General features: G+C 38.0%; 1 protein-coding gene across 7 annotated transcripts in view; it reads left to right on the top strand.

Moving 5' to 3' along the window:
* The window catches only part of TUSC3 (tumor suppressor candidate 3), a 214,545-nt gene that overhangs the window by 108,096 nt on the left and 87,085 nt on the right, over window positions 1-19,364 (top strand). For all 7 annotated transcript variants that reach the window (XM_027529731.1, XM_027529733.1, XM_027529730.1 and 4 more), the window contains exons 4-5: window positions 1,844-1,984; window positions 4,855-4,995. In XM_027529731.1, coding sequence (XP_027385532.1) covers window positions 1,844-1,984; window positions 4,855-4,995 — 282 coding nt within the window. The remainder of the gene's footprint in view (window positions 1-1,843; window positions 1,985-4,854; window positions 4,996-19,364) is intronic.

Genomic DNA, 19,364 nt, shown 5'->3' with positions numbered 1-19,364 from the left:
ATCTCATCCTTATGACATCATTTAAGGGGGGAGTTCAGTTCAGTTTCTCAGTCGTGTCCGACTCTTTGCGACCCCATGAATCGCAGCATGCCAGGCCACCCTGTCCATCACCAACTCCCGGAGTTTACCCAAACTCATGTCCATCGAGTCAGTGATGCCATCCAGCCATCTCATCCTCTGTCGTCCCCTTCTCCTCCTGCCCCCAATCCCTCCCAGCATCAGAGTCTTTTCCAGTGAGTCAGCTCTTCGCATCAAAGTATTGGAGTTTCAGCTTTAGCATCAGTCCTTCCAGTGAACACCAGGGACTGATCTCCTTTAGGATGGACTGGTTGGGTCTCCTTGCAGTCCAAGGGGCTCTCAAGAGTCTTCTCCAACACCACAGTTCAAAAGCATCAATTCTTCGGCACTCAGCTTGCTTCACAGTCCAACTCTCACATCCATACATGACCACTGGAAAACCATAGCCTTGACTAGATGGACCTTTGTTGGCAAAGTAACGTCTCTGCTTTTGAATATGCTCTCTAGGTTGGTCATAACTTTCCTTCCAAGGAGTAAAGTGTCTTTTAATTTCATGGCTGCAATCACCATCTGCAGTGATTTTGGAGCCCCCCAAAATAAAGTCTGACACTGTTTCCACTGTTTCCCCATCTATTTCCCATGAAGTGATGGGACCAGATGCCATGATCTTAGTTTTCTGAATGTTGAGCTTTAAGAGGGGTATATAAGGTTAAATGATGTCATGTAGAAATTTGATAGTCCTGGGCTTGTTAGGGACTTGTTCAGAAAGTAAACTATATGTGACTCCTGTGTGATGGCTGAGGCTAAGTGTCTGACAACAGACCAGGAACTCAGTGATGTGTTAGAGGGAGCTGTGCACTAGCAGTCATGTTGGCTGTAACTGTCTCCTGTGCACCTATCAGGAAAACGCACACAAACAAAGTGTGGAGTGGGAGAAAGGAATTGGTGACTGTGTTTTTGTTCAATTTAGTAAAAATTACTAAATGTCCATAACATGTACGCCCCCGCTGGTACTGCTGTATCTTTACCTTGAACCGTGATCTAATGTTTGTTGTTACTTGAATTTTTTTATTTTTATTGTTGGGGAATGTTGAACTGTATATTGGAAGCCAGGGCCAAAAAGCTCCTTGCCTTTCATTTGAATCATTTTTCATAATTCTTGGGCAGCAAGAATTTAATCTGTATCTGTGCTTTGCAGTTTACTCCCCAATGCAAATTAACCTCATTTTTTTTTTAGGTTGTTATTAATAAACACCATTTATACTAGGGTGGTGTATATTCAATATACTTTTCAAATGAAGCTTGCCTTTAGAAAATAATTAATGAGATGTAACCATTTTAAGACAGTTGAAATAACAGAGGAGATGAACAGAAAAAGTTTTTAAAATTAATAGAGAAGTCAATATACTCAAAATTAATTACATAATATATTTATATCTTTCATCAAATGCCAACCTTTTTCTTTAACAACTGCTTAAGAACTGAAAATCATCCGTGTACCCCCAAACTACAGTAGTTCTATTTTGCACTTTGAATCATTTCATTCTTTAGTTGTAGAATTCTAGAAAATAAAGAAGGAAATGAGCAATGAAATAGATGGATATAGCTGAGAATATGAATGATGTATGTGAAATGTTAAGGTTCAGTGAACTTGGCCTAATTCATAAGTTCTTTTCTATTCAGCAGTATATCAAGATGAATAAAAACAGTAGTTAAGCTCTGGAAATCCCCTTGGATTTTTCATAATAAATGCCGTCTTTCCAAAATTCATGCAGGAACAAAAGCTGGGATATTAGATTTAGTCTTTTTATCTCATGTTTTACAGCTCAACATTAACTCCGCTCCTACGTTCATGCATTTTCCTCCAAAAGGCAGACCCAAGAGAGCTGATACTTTTGACCTTCAAAGAATTGGATTTGGCGCTGAACAACTAGCAAAGTGGATTGCTGACAGAACGGATGTTCATGTATGTTTTTATTCCCCACAGTTTTAATAATAGGCTAATTAGCTTGATTTGGTATAACATTATAATAAGGCCACAGGATTTTTTTCATTTTCTCCTGCTTTAGGAAAACTGCATATGATAGCTGTAAGCTGAACTTTGAGTTAGGTGAATTTAAATGGTTTTTAGAATAATGGTTTTTAAAATATCAATGAACCATTAAAGAATACATGTTAGGCACAAAGTAATTTCTGAGGCTAAAAAATATACTGAATATTGCTCAGTGGTCTTAATAATCAAAGATACTCTAATTAAAAAAACAGGTGTATAATTTTTATCTATCCTTTGGGCAAATAACAATAGGATAATACCCACTTTTCATGAGCCATATGAGAAAATGTCACTGACATATGCTGTTCTTAGGACTATAAATTCTAACAGTATAATTCTTTCCTTCCTTCCCTTCTCCCCCAACCATTAACTATGGGGGAAAAAATTTACACATTTTAATAGAAGAAAATCACTCAGGAATCAGATATCTAAAAATGAGAATTGAATTAAATGTGTACAGTCTAGACAAACAGTGGTGTGCAACATTATTTGACATAGAAAGAAGCTCAAAGGATAACAAGTGAAAAAGTAGGATAGAAAAACAGTATTTATAGTTGATTTAGAAAAGCAAAATATTACTGAGATATGTACAATGTTGATGGTAGTTAATGTCTTTGTGGAGGGCTATGGCTATTTTGTTCCTTAATATCACTAGAAGTTTTTTACAGTGAGCAATTCTAACCAGCTATTTAAAAATTACATTTCCCTTAGATATAATACAGGGATATTAATTTTGTGTAAGCATATTTCTCATTTGAGATGTCTCTCATACTATCATTGTACATAAAATAATATAGGTATTAATGATATTTTGGTGACTACCTCTTTTTTGGTGGAAATATTTAGGCAGATATTCAGTTCTACAATGTATCATTTGTTTGGTACAAAATATTAAATGTAACATTGGAAAGTACTACTAGTTCTTTATAAGAAATACTCAGTTTTAATCAGAAATAATTCTAACCTATTTATCACACTTATATGTTGTTGACAGATCCACATTTGTAAAAAGAAAATACATATTTGGAAATAATTTCAAACTTTAAGTAGTTCCACAAATGAAAAAAGTGTAGTCTCAATGTAGACCCTATATCAGGATTCACATACTCTTAACTTTTTATGGCTTTTGCTTTGGCATTCTTACTCTCTTACCATCCCTCACCCTGTCTACACATATACTTACATACCCACACACATTTTTTTCTGAATCCTTTTAAGGTGAATTGTCTTTCCTAAGAAATACAGGACCGTACAGTTATTGTGTTCACAGACGCACATTAATATATTGAGCTTCTGTACATAGTCTAGTTTTGTCAGTTGACCTACCCTGTCCTTCCTAAATCGTAAGCTCCCTATGTGGAGACATTTAGGATCATGCAGATATCCTACTCCTCATCAAAATTTTGTCAGTATTTAGTATCCATTGATGACTCTTCCTTGATCCAGATTTCATCATGCTGGTTGCAGAATGATGATGTTCCAGTTCTAGCACTTTGTCCATATTTCAGATTGATCCTTGGCATTTTACTGTAAGCAAAAGTTCTCCTCTCCTCTTTGTATTTCATTCATTCATTGGTACACAATCTTATATTGTTTTTTCCCTCCAGTGATTGTTAGTACTATGCTTAAATATTTTGGTACCAAAATTGTTCTAAATATAATTAGTGGGAGCCCCTTCATGCTGGCTTCTTTGTTCTTGTAAAGTATCTCACCTTGTAAAGTAAGTCGGGGAAATAGGAATCCTCATATACCACTTGTGGGAATGCAAAATAGTGCAACCACTTTGGTAAACAGTTTCACAGTTCTTCAAACCATTAAGCATAGTTTCTATGTGACCCAGAAATTCTACTCCTAGGTATACATATGTAAGAGAAAAGAAAACATACACTACACAAAAACTTGTGCAAAATGTTTATAGCAGCATTATTCATAAGAGCCATAAGGTGCAAACAACGCAAATATCCAACTGATTATTTGGCTAATGGATAAGCAAAGTGTGATATCCACACAAGGAAATACTAGCCATGAAAAGGAATGAAGCAGCGGCACATTTTACAACAAGGGTGAGCCTTGAGAAGGTCATACTGACTGAAAGAAGCCAGTTACAAAAGACTACATGTTATATGAAATTGCAGAATAAATGTATGGAGTCAGAAAGTAGATTGATTGGTGGTTGCTTAAGGCTGCAGGGTGAGAGGAATAAGGGAGTGGATGCCAAAAGGGAATGGGATTTCCTTTTGAAGTGATTCAAATGTTCTGATACTGACTGTGGTGATGGCTGCACCTATCTGAATATGCTTAAAAAAATATATCACTGGATTGTACACTTTCAGTGGGTGGATTGTATGGTATATGGATTAAAGCTCAGTAAAGTTGTTTAAAAGAAAATGTCTTAAAAAATTCCAATTTGAAATAATACAAGTAGTAGTCCTTCCATCTCACCTCTCCTTTTTACCAGATGATCCCGTGTTTGGGATCATCATGATTATCTGGTTCATCATCATGAACCAGAACAGCTCTGGGTTGAATGTAAGTAGGTTTTGCATATATTTAACTGTATTCACCTAAAAGCACCAGAAGAGCACGTTTTGTTACATAGCCATGATGCTTTAGGGCATATATTTTTGACTCATAAAGAACAAAAGGAATGTTAGTGCCTGGTATGAAAAGTAAGGTGGTACCTTTCTGAATTACATGTGTTAAAGATCAGAAGGACGAGAATATCAGAGAAAAAAATGAATATTTTTCTTGAACTTTAAAACATTTTCATTGTGTTGTTGCAGATTCGTGTCTTCAGGCCTCCCAACTACTCTGGCACCATTGCTTTGGCTTTGTTGGTGTCACTTGTGGGTGGTTTGCTCTATTTAAGAAGGAACAACTTGGAGTTCATCTATAACAAGACTGGTTGGGCCATGGTGTCTCTGGTATGTTAACACATTTACCCTATTTCTTTGGGTAATGGTCCAAGTTGTGTAATATTAACAAAGTGATCCAGATTATAACTGTAATGAAAATCAAGTCTGGATGAGAAGAATTAACTTTTAGGACTTAGGTGATGTAACTTAAGTTCACCATTAATGTAGCTTGTGCTCTCTTCCTTCAGTTTTCACAACTAAAATGTAATGTCTTTCCATGTGTACTTGGCATATTACGAGTGCTAGATAAATGTATGGTAATACATTTAGAAATACACTAGGGATTCGTGTATTTTTACTAATTACACTAAAAATACTTACAGACTGTTAGAGTCTGAAGCACTTGGAAATGTACTCATTCAGCTATTTTTTCCCCAGCAACTCTTTTCTTTTGTCTCTACTATGTGCCTGATAATTATTAGGTACCAGAGATAAGACAGGTAAGACATAAACCCCACCTGATCGTAATTCATCACAGGGATACTAATCAAACTAATCAAGAGATAAATCATGTAACATTCTGCATGCTGTGATGGAAGTAAGCACACAGGATTAGAGGATTACATACTATATAGGAAGGACACCTAATCTTGAGTACTGAAAAGTCATTATAGGCTTCCTAGAGTGTGTGACATCATTTATGTTTTTTAGGTTAAGAGTATCTTAAGATCTCTAGCAAGTATCTTAGTAATGATGCCTACAGTCATCTGCTCTTCATCATTTTACTTGTGGTCTTGGTCAAAGCATAAGAATGGAGAAAGAAATACAGGGAATAAAAAACTGTAAAGAAAGAGATGTTACTATTTACTTAATTTGTGATTTGCCTATATGACTGTCTACATGAAAATTTTATCACAATTTACAGAGTAAAATAAAATTAATACTAGAGTTGAACAGTTCTGAATTCAAGGTCTCCAATAATCATTAGAATTTTTACACAGTAAACAATTTAGATGATTAAAATCTGTTTCCCAAAGGAAGAAGAAAATAATGATACTTAAAAGTAACAAAAGATGTATAAAACATTTATAAACAATATAAAACATGAAGCTATTTAATATGTATATGTATACATATATATATATTTACAGCTAAATGTCAGTTTGTTGGTTTTACCTTCGTGCAGTAGCCCTCCATCCTTCTATTTTTCAGCAAACAGTGGTGTTTATGATACAGTAGGACAGACTGATACAGTTTAGATACAGTAGGACAGACTGATAAGTGAGCATCCCAGTCAACTCACCTTAAAGCACCCATCATGTGCAATAATAGCTTATGTCTTGAAATTCAAGCAGATCCTCTATGGCTTTGTGGTAGACAGAGAAATAAGATTTTTGAGGTTTGGATTTTTTTAGCGTAAGGAAGATTTTTCAAGGAAAGTTTCTTAATATTTTCTCAGTTTTTGATAACCGAGTTAAAGAGATTTATTAGTTATACTCCAGTTACTGTAACTGGATCCAGTGGGTGATCTCAGTCACCGTGGTCATTAAGTTTGAAAGTGTTTTGGACGTTGCTTAGTCTGGTTTTCAGGTTGCTTCATTCAGTTAAGCCACCCACTGTCTTGGTGAAAAAAAAAATACACCCCTTCTTTCAAAGTGTTATTGGAAGGTTAAAATTCCTTTAGTATTTCAGCATTATTATACCAAATTTTGTCACTGTTTCAGTCTCCTGAAAAACTAAGTCTGCTTCCGATGTAACCATGTGCCTGAAGTAGACCCAGATGATACACCTGCATACACTATTCTCCCTTCTCAAGAGGAGGTGGCCTCCCTGGCAGCTTAGTCAGTAAAGGGTCCGCCTGCAATGCGGGAGACCCAGGTTCGGTCTCTGGGTTGGGAAGATCTCCCGGAGAAGGAAATGGCAACCCACTCCAGTATTCTTGCCTGGAGAATTCCATGGATGAGCCTGGTGGGCTACAGTCCATGGGGTCACAAAAGAGTCGGATACAACTAAGTGACTAACTTTCACTCCTCAAGAAGAGACGTAGAGTTATTACTGTAAGTAATAATGGACATTACAGCACCTCTTCCTTCTTTGGGGGTTATGTTTCTTATGTTTATTCTTTATAATGACTATGAAAAGGAATTTCTATTATCATCATTTTACAGACAAGGAAACATTCAGTAAACTCAATTTGCAGAACCTCACACCTGGGATAGGATTCTGTGTACATCTAACTTAAGACTTGGTACTTCTCACAGTGCTGTGCTGTGCTTAGTTGCTCAGTCATGTCCGACTCTTTGCGACCCCATGGACTGTACCCTGCCAGGCTCATCTGTCCATGGGAATTCTCCAGGCAAGAATACTGGAGTAGGCTGCCATGCCCTCCTCCAGGGGATCTTCCTGACCCAGGAGTCCAACCAGGGTCTCCTGCATTGCAGGCGGATTCTTTACCAGTTGAGCTACCAAGGAAGCCCTTTCACAGTGTTGGGTTCTCTAAATCTGGCATGTGCCTCATATGCTGGATGTTTAATCCAGTGGATGCAGTGAGTCATTACAACTCTAAATAAATGTCTAAGAACATTTATATGGCAACCAAATGTTAGTACTTAAATGGTCAATTCTCTCACACCCTCTGCCACATCATACAGATTTTTTTCCTTTGAATCCTTGAAAGCTAATGAGCTTGGCATAACAGAAGATGCTCTAACATTCATAGACACATACTTGAGAAGGAAATCTTGGCAGGTATGTCTACTCCCCAATGGCAGCCTTTCAGAAGCCATAACAGGCTGCAGAAAACAGACATGTTTTCAAACAATATGCTGGAAAACTCTGAATATAAAATGTTGAATTAAACAGATTTGTCTTTTTTTAAATTTTTCCTCATCTGCTGATGGCTTATGAAGCTTAAACAGTGAGGGCAGAAATAATTTAAATCTCCGTTACCATTTTCTGTCACCATTACCACCACCAAACTTGATTCTTTTAAATGAAAAACTATTTTACATGAAAAACTGGATTTGCCCAATTCCAGTCCTTTTAAATCCAATTTTTGGGCTATCCTTACAAAGTTAAGAGGCCATCCAAAATACTGAATCATTTACTCAAATTGCTAGACATTTGTTTATTTAAAACAACCAATATCTGGTTCTTCTTTGGAAATGATATATTTTGAAATAATTCTTGGCAAAATACTGTTATCTGATTTGCAGAAATGCTGAAATCCTTGGCTTGCACAGTAAAATGAAGTTCTTAAAAAAAGTAGTGAACTCTGTACAACAGCACAGCATTTTTGTAATGTAAAAACTGTATGCCCAAGGAAAATAATGAAAAAACAGTTTGGTGGAGAATTTCTGTGGACATGCTCACTTCATAGTAAAGAACGACTATACATACAGGTCGGAGAAGGCGATGGCACCCCACTCCAGTGTTCTTGCCTGGAGAATCCCAGGGACAGGGGAGCCTGGTGGGCTGCTGTCTCTGGGGTCACACAGAGTCAGACACGACTGAAGTGACTTAGCAGCTGAAGCAGCAGCATACATACAAGTAGCAGTTGTGTCTTACCTTTGAACAGATGCCAGAGTACCTCTGAGTCCTTAGTTCTGAGCGGACTGTATTCTAAGGCTGGTAAATTTTTTTTTTCTCTTTTTCATTATTATTTCATATTATTGTATATGAGTCATGGGATTAAGAATCAAGTATATGCTGGGAAGAGAAATCTATTAATAGTGCTTTAAGGTATAAGATAGAGACAAAGCTTGCAATTTCCTGGCATAGAGGAAGTAATATATGCAAATGTTGAAACATACATAGATACTATAGCTTCCTGGTTTTGAGCTTTAAAGAAAAAAATAGGTGAAGGAATAGTCATAAGTTGTTCTTGGTCTCATGCTTCCTAGGGGGAAAAATGCTTGTTAACATAAAGGTACTGTTGGTTCTTTTTGGAGCTAAATAAAGCATTGGTTCTGGTTTGGTTTCACTCTGCTTTCCAAACTTCGTCCACCTCCTTAAGATGGAGGATAATAAAAAACCTACACATGTATACCTGTGGCAGATTCATTTTGATATTTGGCAAAACTAATACAATTATGTAAAGTTTAAAAATAAAAAAAAAAAAACCTACAGAGTACCTGTTTCATGATGAGTTTAAAGTAGAATGGTTGTATAAAATGTTATGTTTTGTAGCCCTTAATGCAGAGCTTTATGGCAAGCTGCTGCTGCTAAGGCGCTTCAGTTGTGTCCAACTCTGTGCGACCCCATAGACGGCAGCCCACGAGGCTCCCCCGTCCCTTGGATTCTCCAGGCAAGAACACTGGAGTGGGTTGCCATTTCCTTCTCCAACACAGAAAAGTGAAAGTGAAGTCGCTCAGTTGTGTCAGATTCGTCGAGACCCCATGGACCGCAGCCTACCAGATTCCTCCATCCATGGGATTTTTCAGGCAAGAGTAGTAGAGTGGGTTGCCATTGCCTTCTCCTGTGGCAGGCTATCGTCGCAACCCCATGAACCGCAGCCTACCAGATTCCTCTGTCCGTGGGAATTTCCAGGCAAGAGTAGTAGTGGGTTGCCATTGCCTTCGCCTATGGCAGGCTAATGCTCCTGATAGAGGACTGTCATTTCAAACCAGGAATATGAATGTGATGAGTAGTTGCATCCATTTCAAACACAAATAAAAGCCTCCTAAAAATCCACAATTAAAACCGTGAAAGATAAAAACATCATTTAAAAAGATCTAATAACCCAAGCCTTATTATCACAGTAAATCTCAGTAGGATAGAAGCTGTTCTCTGCCTTTTAACACCATTGCTCTGCATTGTAGGATGATTCATATGCCTTAATATTTCTTCTGTCTCAAACACATTATATTGGTTTAATTATGTTCTATGAAAAATGTAAGCTCCAGATTAATATATTTATTACTACATAATTTTCACAATTTATGAAAGTTTCTGTGGCATCTATACATTATGGTATATCAGTAGAAATGTGTTTTTTGTGAGCATTCTGAACTACAGGGCAGCTCTGACTTCAGAGTGGAATAAGCTCCTTTTTCTTTCAAATTTTTCTTGAATAAAATTATGCATTAATACTTTGTAATGTCATACAGGTATTATCTCTGTGGCATGTTTATAAGTGCGAAGCAAATAATTGCTGATAATATTTGTTTCCAGTGAAGTAACTTCTAACAAACAGCTTTTCCCATTAGGTAGTTGAATCATTTGGCCATTTGAAGATAGGTATGTCAGTTTATGGACTTCCCTGGTGGCTCAGACAGTAAAGCGTGTGCCTACAATGCAGAAGACCCGGCTTCAATCCCTAGGTCGGGAAGATCTCCTGGAGAAGGAAATGGCAACCCACTCCAGTATTCTTGCCTGTAAAATCCCACGGACAGAGGAGCCTGGTGGGCTACAGTCCATGGGGTCGCAGAGAGTCGGACACAACTGAGCAACTTCACTCACTCACTCATGTCTGTTTATAGGTAATTTTTCTATATAGCCAAATGTATAATTTTGTTCATATCGGGAGTATGACAACAATATAATGAAATGAGTTAATATCTTATTAGGGTATACTTTTCTTAATACATATAGCATTTAATTTTCTTTAATGAGGAGAGGTAATGGCCTATATAAACTCAGACATTTAAAAGTTACTCAGATGATCTTACCTTTTTTTTTTTTTTGCATTTGAATGTGCTTGTCTTGAGTTTTTTGCTTATTATAAAGCTACAAATAAGCCTCAGTGTGAATATCCAGTACATGGAGTAATCCCCCAGCTTCTGTTCTCCATTCATCATAAAATTTCTCAATAGAGGAAACATACCTCAACATAATAAAGGCCTTATATGATAAACCCACAGCTAACATGGTATTCAGTGGAACAAAGCTGAAAGCTTTTCCTGTAAGATCAGGAAGAAAGCCAGGATGTCCACTTTCAGCACTTTTGACATATTTGCTGTCCGAGTGAGAGCAGTTATGCAAGAAAAAGGACATCCAAATCAGAAAGGAAGAAGTAAAACTGTCCTTGTTCAGATAACATAATACTGTATATGAAAGTGAAAAGTGTTAGTCACTCAGTGTTGTGTGACTTTTTGCAACCCACCAGGCTGCTCGGCCTGGAATTCTCCAGGGAAGAATACTGGAGTGGGTAGCCATTTCCTCCTCTAGGGGTGAAAGTGTTAGTTGCTCAATTGTGTCTGACTCTTACTCCTAGAATTCATAAATGAATTCAGTAAAGTTTCAGGATAAAAAAAATCAGTATACAGAAGAATGTGGCACTTCCGCATACTAATATCAAACTATCAGTGAAACTAAAAATCCAGTTTCATTCACAAGTCATCAAAAAGAATGAAATAACTTAGGAATAACTTTAACCAAGGAGTTTAAAGACCTGTACACAAGTAACTACTAAGACACTGATGAAAGAAATTGAAAATGACACAAGCAAAGGGGAAGTTATACTTTGCACATAGATTAGAAGCGTTAGTATTGTTCAAATGTTTACTACCAAATATTATACTACCCAAAGCAGTCTACAAATTCAGTGCATTACTATCAAAATTACAAAGGCACTTTTTACAGAAATAGAAGAAACAATCCTAAAGTCTGTATGGATCCACAGAAGATGCTGAATAGACAGAACAAAAATAAACACGCATACGTGATCAATTAATTTGTGACAAAGGAGCCAAGAATAGGTGTTGGGGAAAGGACAGTCTCGTCAATAAATGGTGTTGGGAAACTGGACAGCCACATGCAGATGAATAAAACCAGACCCCTACCTTAGCCACACACAAAAAGTTAACCCAAAATGGAGAAAAGATTTGAATTCAAGACCTGAAACTGTAAAACTCCCAGAAGAAAACATAGGTGGTAAGCTTTTTGATGTTGTTCTTGGTGATAAATTTTTGTATTTGACATAAAATGCCAACGCAAAACAAGCAAAAATAAGTGGGATCTGCATCAAACCATGAAGCTTCTGCACAGCAAAGGAAACCATTAACAAAATGAAGAGACCATCTGGATGGGAGAAAATATTTGCAAACCATGTATCTGTTAAGGGGTTAATACCCAGAATAAGGTATTGGCGCACTGTGGTCCATGGGGTCGCAAAGAGTTGGACACGACTGGGCGACTGAACATCAACCCAGAATAAATAAAAAACTCATACAGCTCAATAGCAAAAACAACAAATAAATGAATTTGAAAAACAGGCAGAGAGAAATGGGTTAATGGTTTGAACAGACACTTCATAAAAGAAGATATAGAAATGGTCCCAAGAAACATTTAAAGTTTAGTCATTTGGAACATGTAAATTAAAACCAAAGTAGTTACCCATAGAAGCCTATTAAATATGCTCAAATTTCAAAGAAAGGTGGCATTAAGGTTAGGACAGATATGCAGGAAAATGAGTCTTCATATATTACTGGTGGAAATGTTAAATGGTATCTTCCTTCAATTTCACTTCTGGTTATTTATCAAAAAGAAATGAAAATGTGTGTACATACAAGGCTTGTCTTTGAATATTCATAGAAGTTTTATTCACAAATATACCTCTTTGAAAGAAACAATATAGTGTCCATAAACAGGGGAATATATAAACAAACTGTGAAATATGCATACCAAAAAAAAAAAAAAGGAAACAACAAACCAGGCAGAGAATCAGGAGAGACATTGTTCTAAAGAGAGATACAAGTGGTAGTTAAGTCACTGAAGCCTGGTATACACATACTCTATGATGCAGCATTTTCAAGAAAATTTTCTTACCCCTTCAGAGGTCTATGGAGGTAAATAATTAGGAAAGGCACCAGTGGACTGTTTTTAATAGTATTCTACTTGATCTCAGTGTTAGTTACAATGATGTATTCATGTTAGAATTGGAGAAGGCAGTGGCACCCCACTCCAGTACTCTTGCCTGGAAAATCCCATGGACAGAGGAGCCTGGTAGGCTGCAGGCCATGGGGTCGAGAAGAGTCGGACACGACTGAGCGACTTCACTATCACTTTTCACTTTCATCCATTGGAGAAGGAAATGGCAACCCACTCCAGTGTTCTTGCCTGGAGAATCCCAGGGACGGGGGAGCCTGGTGGGCTGCCGTCTATGGGGTCACACAGAGTTGGACACGACTGAAGCGACTTAGCAGCAGCAGCAGCAGCAGCAGCATGTTAGAATTCATTAAGCTGTACCCTTTAAATCGTGTCCATTTTTGTCCTTTTTTATTTTAGTAAATAAGATACAAGAGTAAACTTGTAGTTTAATTATAAAAATTTAAATTTCCAAATTAGAGTGGTAAAGTGCTGGACATTTCCATTATTAAAGTAAAAAAATAAATACCATTTATACTTATTTTAGAGATAGAATTTTAATAATTCTAGGCCATTTTGCACTGTCAAAGTTTATTTAGTATTTTATTATATTGTGAGAAGTGCCCACAGCTCTGTGTGTAATTATAAATACTGTAAATACATCTGTCAGTACTTCAAATGATTAAGCAAGTATACCATGTTTAAGCCTGCTTTTGTTTTATTGAACCATTTCTTAGAATCTTGAATAAATCATGTATTAAGATGAATTTTTAAAAACTTCTATAACAAAGCATATGTAATATAGCTATTGCTATTTAATTTTAACTTCTCATTTTAAAATTTGAGCATTTTCTCATGTGTATGTAACATTTGTCACACTGTAGTTTTTACCTTTCCTTATTAATGCATTAAATCACCAAACCTAGTGTGGATCTAGTAACTACCACAGATTTGAAGTAGTTAAGAGTATAAACAAATGTTTTGAGATATCCACTGTAACTGTTGTAATATGAAAATGTTAGAGTATGAAACAGGTGCTGTTACAACTATTGTGATCTGTCAACTGCATACTTACAAGACAGTGAAAATGAAGGTTTGTTTTTATCTCGTTTAAGTACCCAGATCTCCTTCCACCCCCGCATTCTATGCATGGCCTCTTGGAGTCTGTTCTCTGTTACTTGAACCATTTCTACTCTTTTCTGAGACTAACACCCCCGCTTGGGTACTAGGTCTCCTTCCTGCTCTGCTATTCAGTGACCGTGCACCGACAGTCTGCCCTCTTTTTCTGTCATCCTTATTTTTTCTTTTATTACTGAACCTTTCTCATTAGCAAGGCACACAGCTCCTTATTCATCCTGAAGGGACATATTGCTGTTTTCCCTTCCAGAAACTGTCCTATTTACCTGATCCCTTTTATAGCAAAACTCTTTGAAACAATTGTCTACGTTGTTTCCTTCTTTTCTCATAAGGCTTTTGTCTCACTCACTGTTCCATTGAAAATGCTCTAGTCTAGGGCACAGATATTTTCCAGGGACATAAATTCAGATATTAGTTCTGGGTTTAGTTCACATCACTGGTCTTGCGTCAGTATCTACACACCTTTTCTCTTCGTCCACAACCACTTTCTTGTGTTCCAGGGGGCCACACTTCTCTCACTGCTACTTCTTAATCATCTTTGCTCATTCATTTGTTATCTCCTTTCACTTCCTACTTTGGAGGGTCTTCTGGATTTTGCTCATCCTCTCTATCTATATTTACTTAATTGGTGTCCAGCTTTAAAGACGGTCTATTGTGTGTATGTTAAGTCGCTTCAGTTGTGTCTGACTCTTTGTGACCCCATGGACTGTAGCCCACCAGGCTCTCTGTCCATGGGATTTTCCAGCTAGGTAAGAAAAATGGAGTGGGTTGCCGTGCTCTCCTTCAGGAAATACTGTCTATTATTGAGTCCTGAATTTTATCTTGGGGCCAGATCTCCCTGTAAACTCCAGACTGATAAATCCAACTTGTTCATCTTGCATCTCTACCTGGAAGCCTACCAGGTGTCTCAAAACAGACTCCTAACCTCAGTCCCCAAACCTAATTGTCCCACACCTTTGATTTCTCAGCTAACGGCAACTTTATTTTTTCCGTTGTTCAAGTCAAAAACCTCAGTCTTTTCTCACCACTTCTTTCCTCCTATACCTCACATCTAATCTCAGAAAATCCTCTTGGTTCTTGCTGCAAAATACATCTAGATTCCAACAACTTCTCACCATACTTACCACCTTTAAGGTCTAATTATTTCACAGTCCACTTCTTGCAATAGCATTTGAACTGTATCCCAGCCTCCACCTTTACACACCATATGGTTAATTTTCCAACCCAGGGGCTCTGGATCTGGCCTTGCACTACTCACCAACCTTATCCGTTTCTCCTCTCCTCAGCAACTGTCCTTCAGTCCTCTTGGCTTCTTTGCTGTCTCTTAATACGCCGGATATTCTCCTTCAACACAACCTGGCTCACTGGCTCTTCCCTCTTTTCCCAAGTATTTTCCTGGCTTGTAGACATCTTCAGATGTCTGCTGAGAGCTCCACTGTCTTGAAGAGGCCCCTGCTGACCACTCATAAGTACTGCAATCCTTCTCTCATGACTTCTTTTCTCCAGTTTTCATTGTCTCTAATTATTTTGAATTTCCCTAGAAGCTTAAATCGGAGAAGGCAATGATACCCCACTCCAGTACTCTGGCCTGGAAAATCCCATGGATGGAGGAGCCTGGTGGGCTACAGTTCATGGGGTCGCTAAGAGTCAGACATGACTGAGTGACTTCACTTTCACTTTTCACTTTCATGCATTGGAGAAGGAAATGGCAACCCACTCCAGTGTTCTTGCCTGGAGAATCCCAGGGACGGGGGAGCCTGGTGGGCTTCCGTCTGTGGGGTCGCACAGAGTCGGACACGACTGAAGCGACTTAGCAGCAGCAGCAGCAGTAGCTTAAGTGGTAAAGAATCTGCCTGCAATGCAGGAGACTTGGGTTCAGTCCCTTGGTCAAGGAAAACTCCCCCGGAGAAGGGAATGGCTACCCACTCCAGTATTCTTGCCTGGAGAATCCCATCAACAGAGGAGCCTGGTGGGCTACAGTCCATGGGGTTGGAAATAGTCAGATAAGACTGAGCAACTAACACTTTCATCATATAATTTAATTACTTAAATTTTTTTTTTTTTTTTTTACTATTTTCTCCCTATAGAATGCAAGCTCCATGAAGATAGTGTCTCCCTTGTATTTTTGTTCTTTGTTTTATTCTCAGCTTCTTAAACAGACCTAGGGATCAAAGCCAGGTGTTCTGCATTGCAGGCATATTCTTTACCATCTGAGCCATCAGGGATGCCCTCTTGAATATATAGTTAGTTCTTGGTATATAAATGTTGAATGAGTGAAGGAGGAATGCCTACTTATTTTTTATGACTCAGGGAACATGTCACTTACTGAGGATCTTCATCTAAGGGTAGGGATTATTTTTACCTTATTCATTGCTATAGTCCTACTGTCCAGTGAATAATTGTCAAATGAGTAAATTAGGCTGGAAAGGCTTCATAGAAAACCATATATAGACCTAAATATAAAGAGGTTGGCTCCGTAGGAATCTTAGGCAGGTGTGGCATTAACAAGATGTAGCTGTAGCCACTGCCTACACCATGGATGGACCTGTCATCATCATACTAATTGAAAACAGAAATATACGGTATCACTTACATGCAGGATCTTTAAAAAAGTGACACAAATGAACTTATGTTTGAAACAGTCACCAGGGAGAAGGGCTTGTGGCGAGGGACAGACTGGCAATTGAGAATTGACATGTACACACTGCTGCATTTAACATAAATTACCAACAAAGACCTATTGTTAAAAAAATAATTAAAAAAGCTCAACTCCGAATCTGGGTAACCTTGTTCCTTTTTACCCTCACAAGCTTCTTCCTTATTCTTTATCTCATTGGGTGGCACTACTGACTGTACATTGTTCTTCAGATCGGCAACTCAGAGGTTAATTTTTTACTATTTTCTATCACGTCAGTCAATCAATGAAGTCTGTTGATTCCATCTCTTAAATATTTCCATTTATCTAAATTGCTCAATTCTGTCATTACTATGGAATTGTTCCCTTGATACCACTGTTCTCCATGGTATCCATGGAGATACCAACGGAACATTTCATGTAGAAATGGGCATGATAAAGGACAGAAATGGCAAGGACCTAACAGAAACAGAAGAGGTTAAGAATATGTGGCAAGAATACACAAAAGACCTGTATAAAAGTGGTCATAATGACCTGGATAACTGCAATGCTATGGTCACAAACCTAGAGCCAGACATCCTGGGGTCTGAAGTCAAGTGGGTCTTTGGAAGAATCACTATGAATAAAGCTAGTGGAGGTGATGGTAGAATTCCAGCTGAGCTATTTCAGATCCTAAAAGATGATGGTGTTAAATTGCTGCACTCAATATGCCAGCAAATTTGGAAAACTCATCAGTGGCCACAGGACTGGAAAAGGTTAGTTTTCATTCCAATCCCAAAGAAAGGCAATGGCAAAGAATGTTCAAACAACCACACAATTGCACTCATCTCACATGCTAGCAAATTAATGCTCAAAATCCTTCATGCTAGACTTCAGCATTATGTGAACTGAGAACTTACAGATGTACCAGCTGGCTTTAGAAAAGGCAGAGGAACCAGAGATCATATTGCTAGCATTTGTTTGATCATAGAGAAAGCAAGGGAATTCCAGGGAAATATCTACTTCTGCTTCATTGACTACACTAAAGCTTTTGTGTGGATCACAACAAACTGTGGAAAATTCTTAAAGAGATGGGGATACCAAACCACCTGACCTGTCTCCTGAGAAGCCTGTATACGGACAAGAAGCAATAATTAGAACTGGATATGGATCAACGGACTGGTTCCAAGTTGGGAAAGGCTTACGTCAAGGCTGTATATTGTCACTTTGCATATTTAACTTATATGCACAGTACATCACACAAAATGCCAGTCATTACAGTGCTTAAGTAATGACTTAAGCTGGAATCAAGATGGCAGGAGAAATATCAATAACAGATATACAGATGATATCACTAATGGCAGAAAGCAAAGAGGACCAAAGAGTCTCTTGATGCAGGTGAAAGAGGAGAGTGAAAAAGCTTCCTTAAAATTCAACATTCATAAAACAAAGATCATGGTGTCTGGTCCCATAACTTCATGACAAATAGATGAATGAAAAGTGGACAGACTTTGGATGAAAAGGACAGTGACAGACTTTATTTTCTATGCTCTAAAATCACTGTGAATGGTGAGTGCAGCCATGAAATTAAAAGACACTTGCTTCTTGGAAGAAAAGTCCCAACAAACCTAGTTCAGTTCAATTCAGTTCAGTTGCTCAGTTGTGTCTGACTCTTTGCGACCCCATGAACTGAGCACGCCAGGCCTCCCTGTCCATCATCAACTCCCGGAGTCCACCCAAACCCATGTCCATTGAGTCGGTGATGCCATCCAGCCATCTCATCCTCTGTTGTCCCCTTCTCCTCCTGCCCTTAATCTTTCCCAGCATCAGGGTCTTTTCCAATGAGTCAGACCTAGACAGTGTACTAAAAAGCAGATACACCACTTCATCAACAAAGGTCCATATAATCAAAGCTATGGTTTTCCCAGTAGTCAGTATGGATATGAGAGTTGGACCATAAGGAAAGCTGATTGCCAAAGAATTGATGCTTCTGAACTGTGATGCTGGAAAAACTCTTGAGAGTCCCTTGGCCAGCAAGGAGATTAAACCAGTCAATCCTAGGAAATCAACCCTGAGTATTGATTGGAAGGACTGATGCTGAAGCTCCAATACTTTGGCCACCTTATGGGAAGAACTGACTCATTGGAAAAGACCCTGATGCTGGGAAAGATTGAAGGCAAGAGGAGAAGGGAATGACAGAGGATGACATGACAATGGACTTGAATTTGAGTTAACTCTGGGAGATAGTATAAGACAGGGAAGCATGCTGTGTTACAGTTCATGGGGTCGCGAAAAGTCGGACAGGACTTAGCGACTGAACAAGGCATGGAATTGGCCACTCTAGTCTCACAAACAGTTGTGTGTATCAGCCTCCAAACTGATGTCTGTGCCTCAAGTTACACTTTCCCCAGTCTGTTCTCCACAGTGTGGCTAGTACCCTCCTTCTAAAATACAGACTTGATCATGCATTTTTCCACCACAGTTAGGAATATCAATTGAAGCAGTAAAAGAGAAGGAATATAGATGGGTAGAAGTAAAACCAGAAATATATATAATTTTAGTGCTGATTTAGTGACTACAAGGGTTTGATCCTCAAAAAATTCAGAACTCGAATTTTAGAGTGTCTACTAAAAACAAAAATGTCATTTGCTTATACTTTAAATATGTTTATTCACTAGGTACATCTTTCCCTGGATTTTAAAATATACTCTGCCTTTCACACTACTATATTATAATCTACAGGATATTCGACTTTCATATATTCTTTAAATCACTGATATGATCTTCTGTAAACAAGAGATATAATTTATTTTTCTCATAACAATTTCCCACTTTTTATGATGTTTTAGATGGTACATCATTCTCTGTGTCACTCTGGGCC

The sequence above is a fragment of the Bos indicus x Bos taurus genome, chromosome 27, assembly GCF_003369695.1.
Source record: "Bos indicus x Bos taurus breed Angus x Brahman F1 hybrid chromosome 27, Bos_hybrid_MaternalHap_v2.0, whole genome shotgun sequence".
Taxonomy (NCBI): domain Eukaryota; kingdom Metazoa; phylum Chordata; class Mammalia; order Artiodactyla; family Bovidae; genus Bos; species Bos indicus x Bos taurus.
Note: the sequence above shows the minus strand (reverse complement) of the source record. Positions and strands in the feature narration are given on the sequence as shown.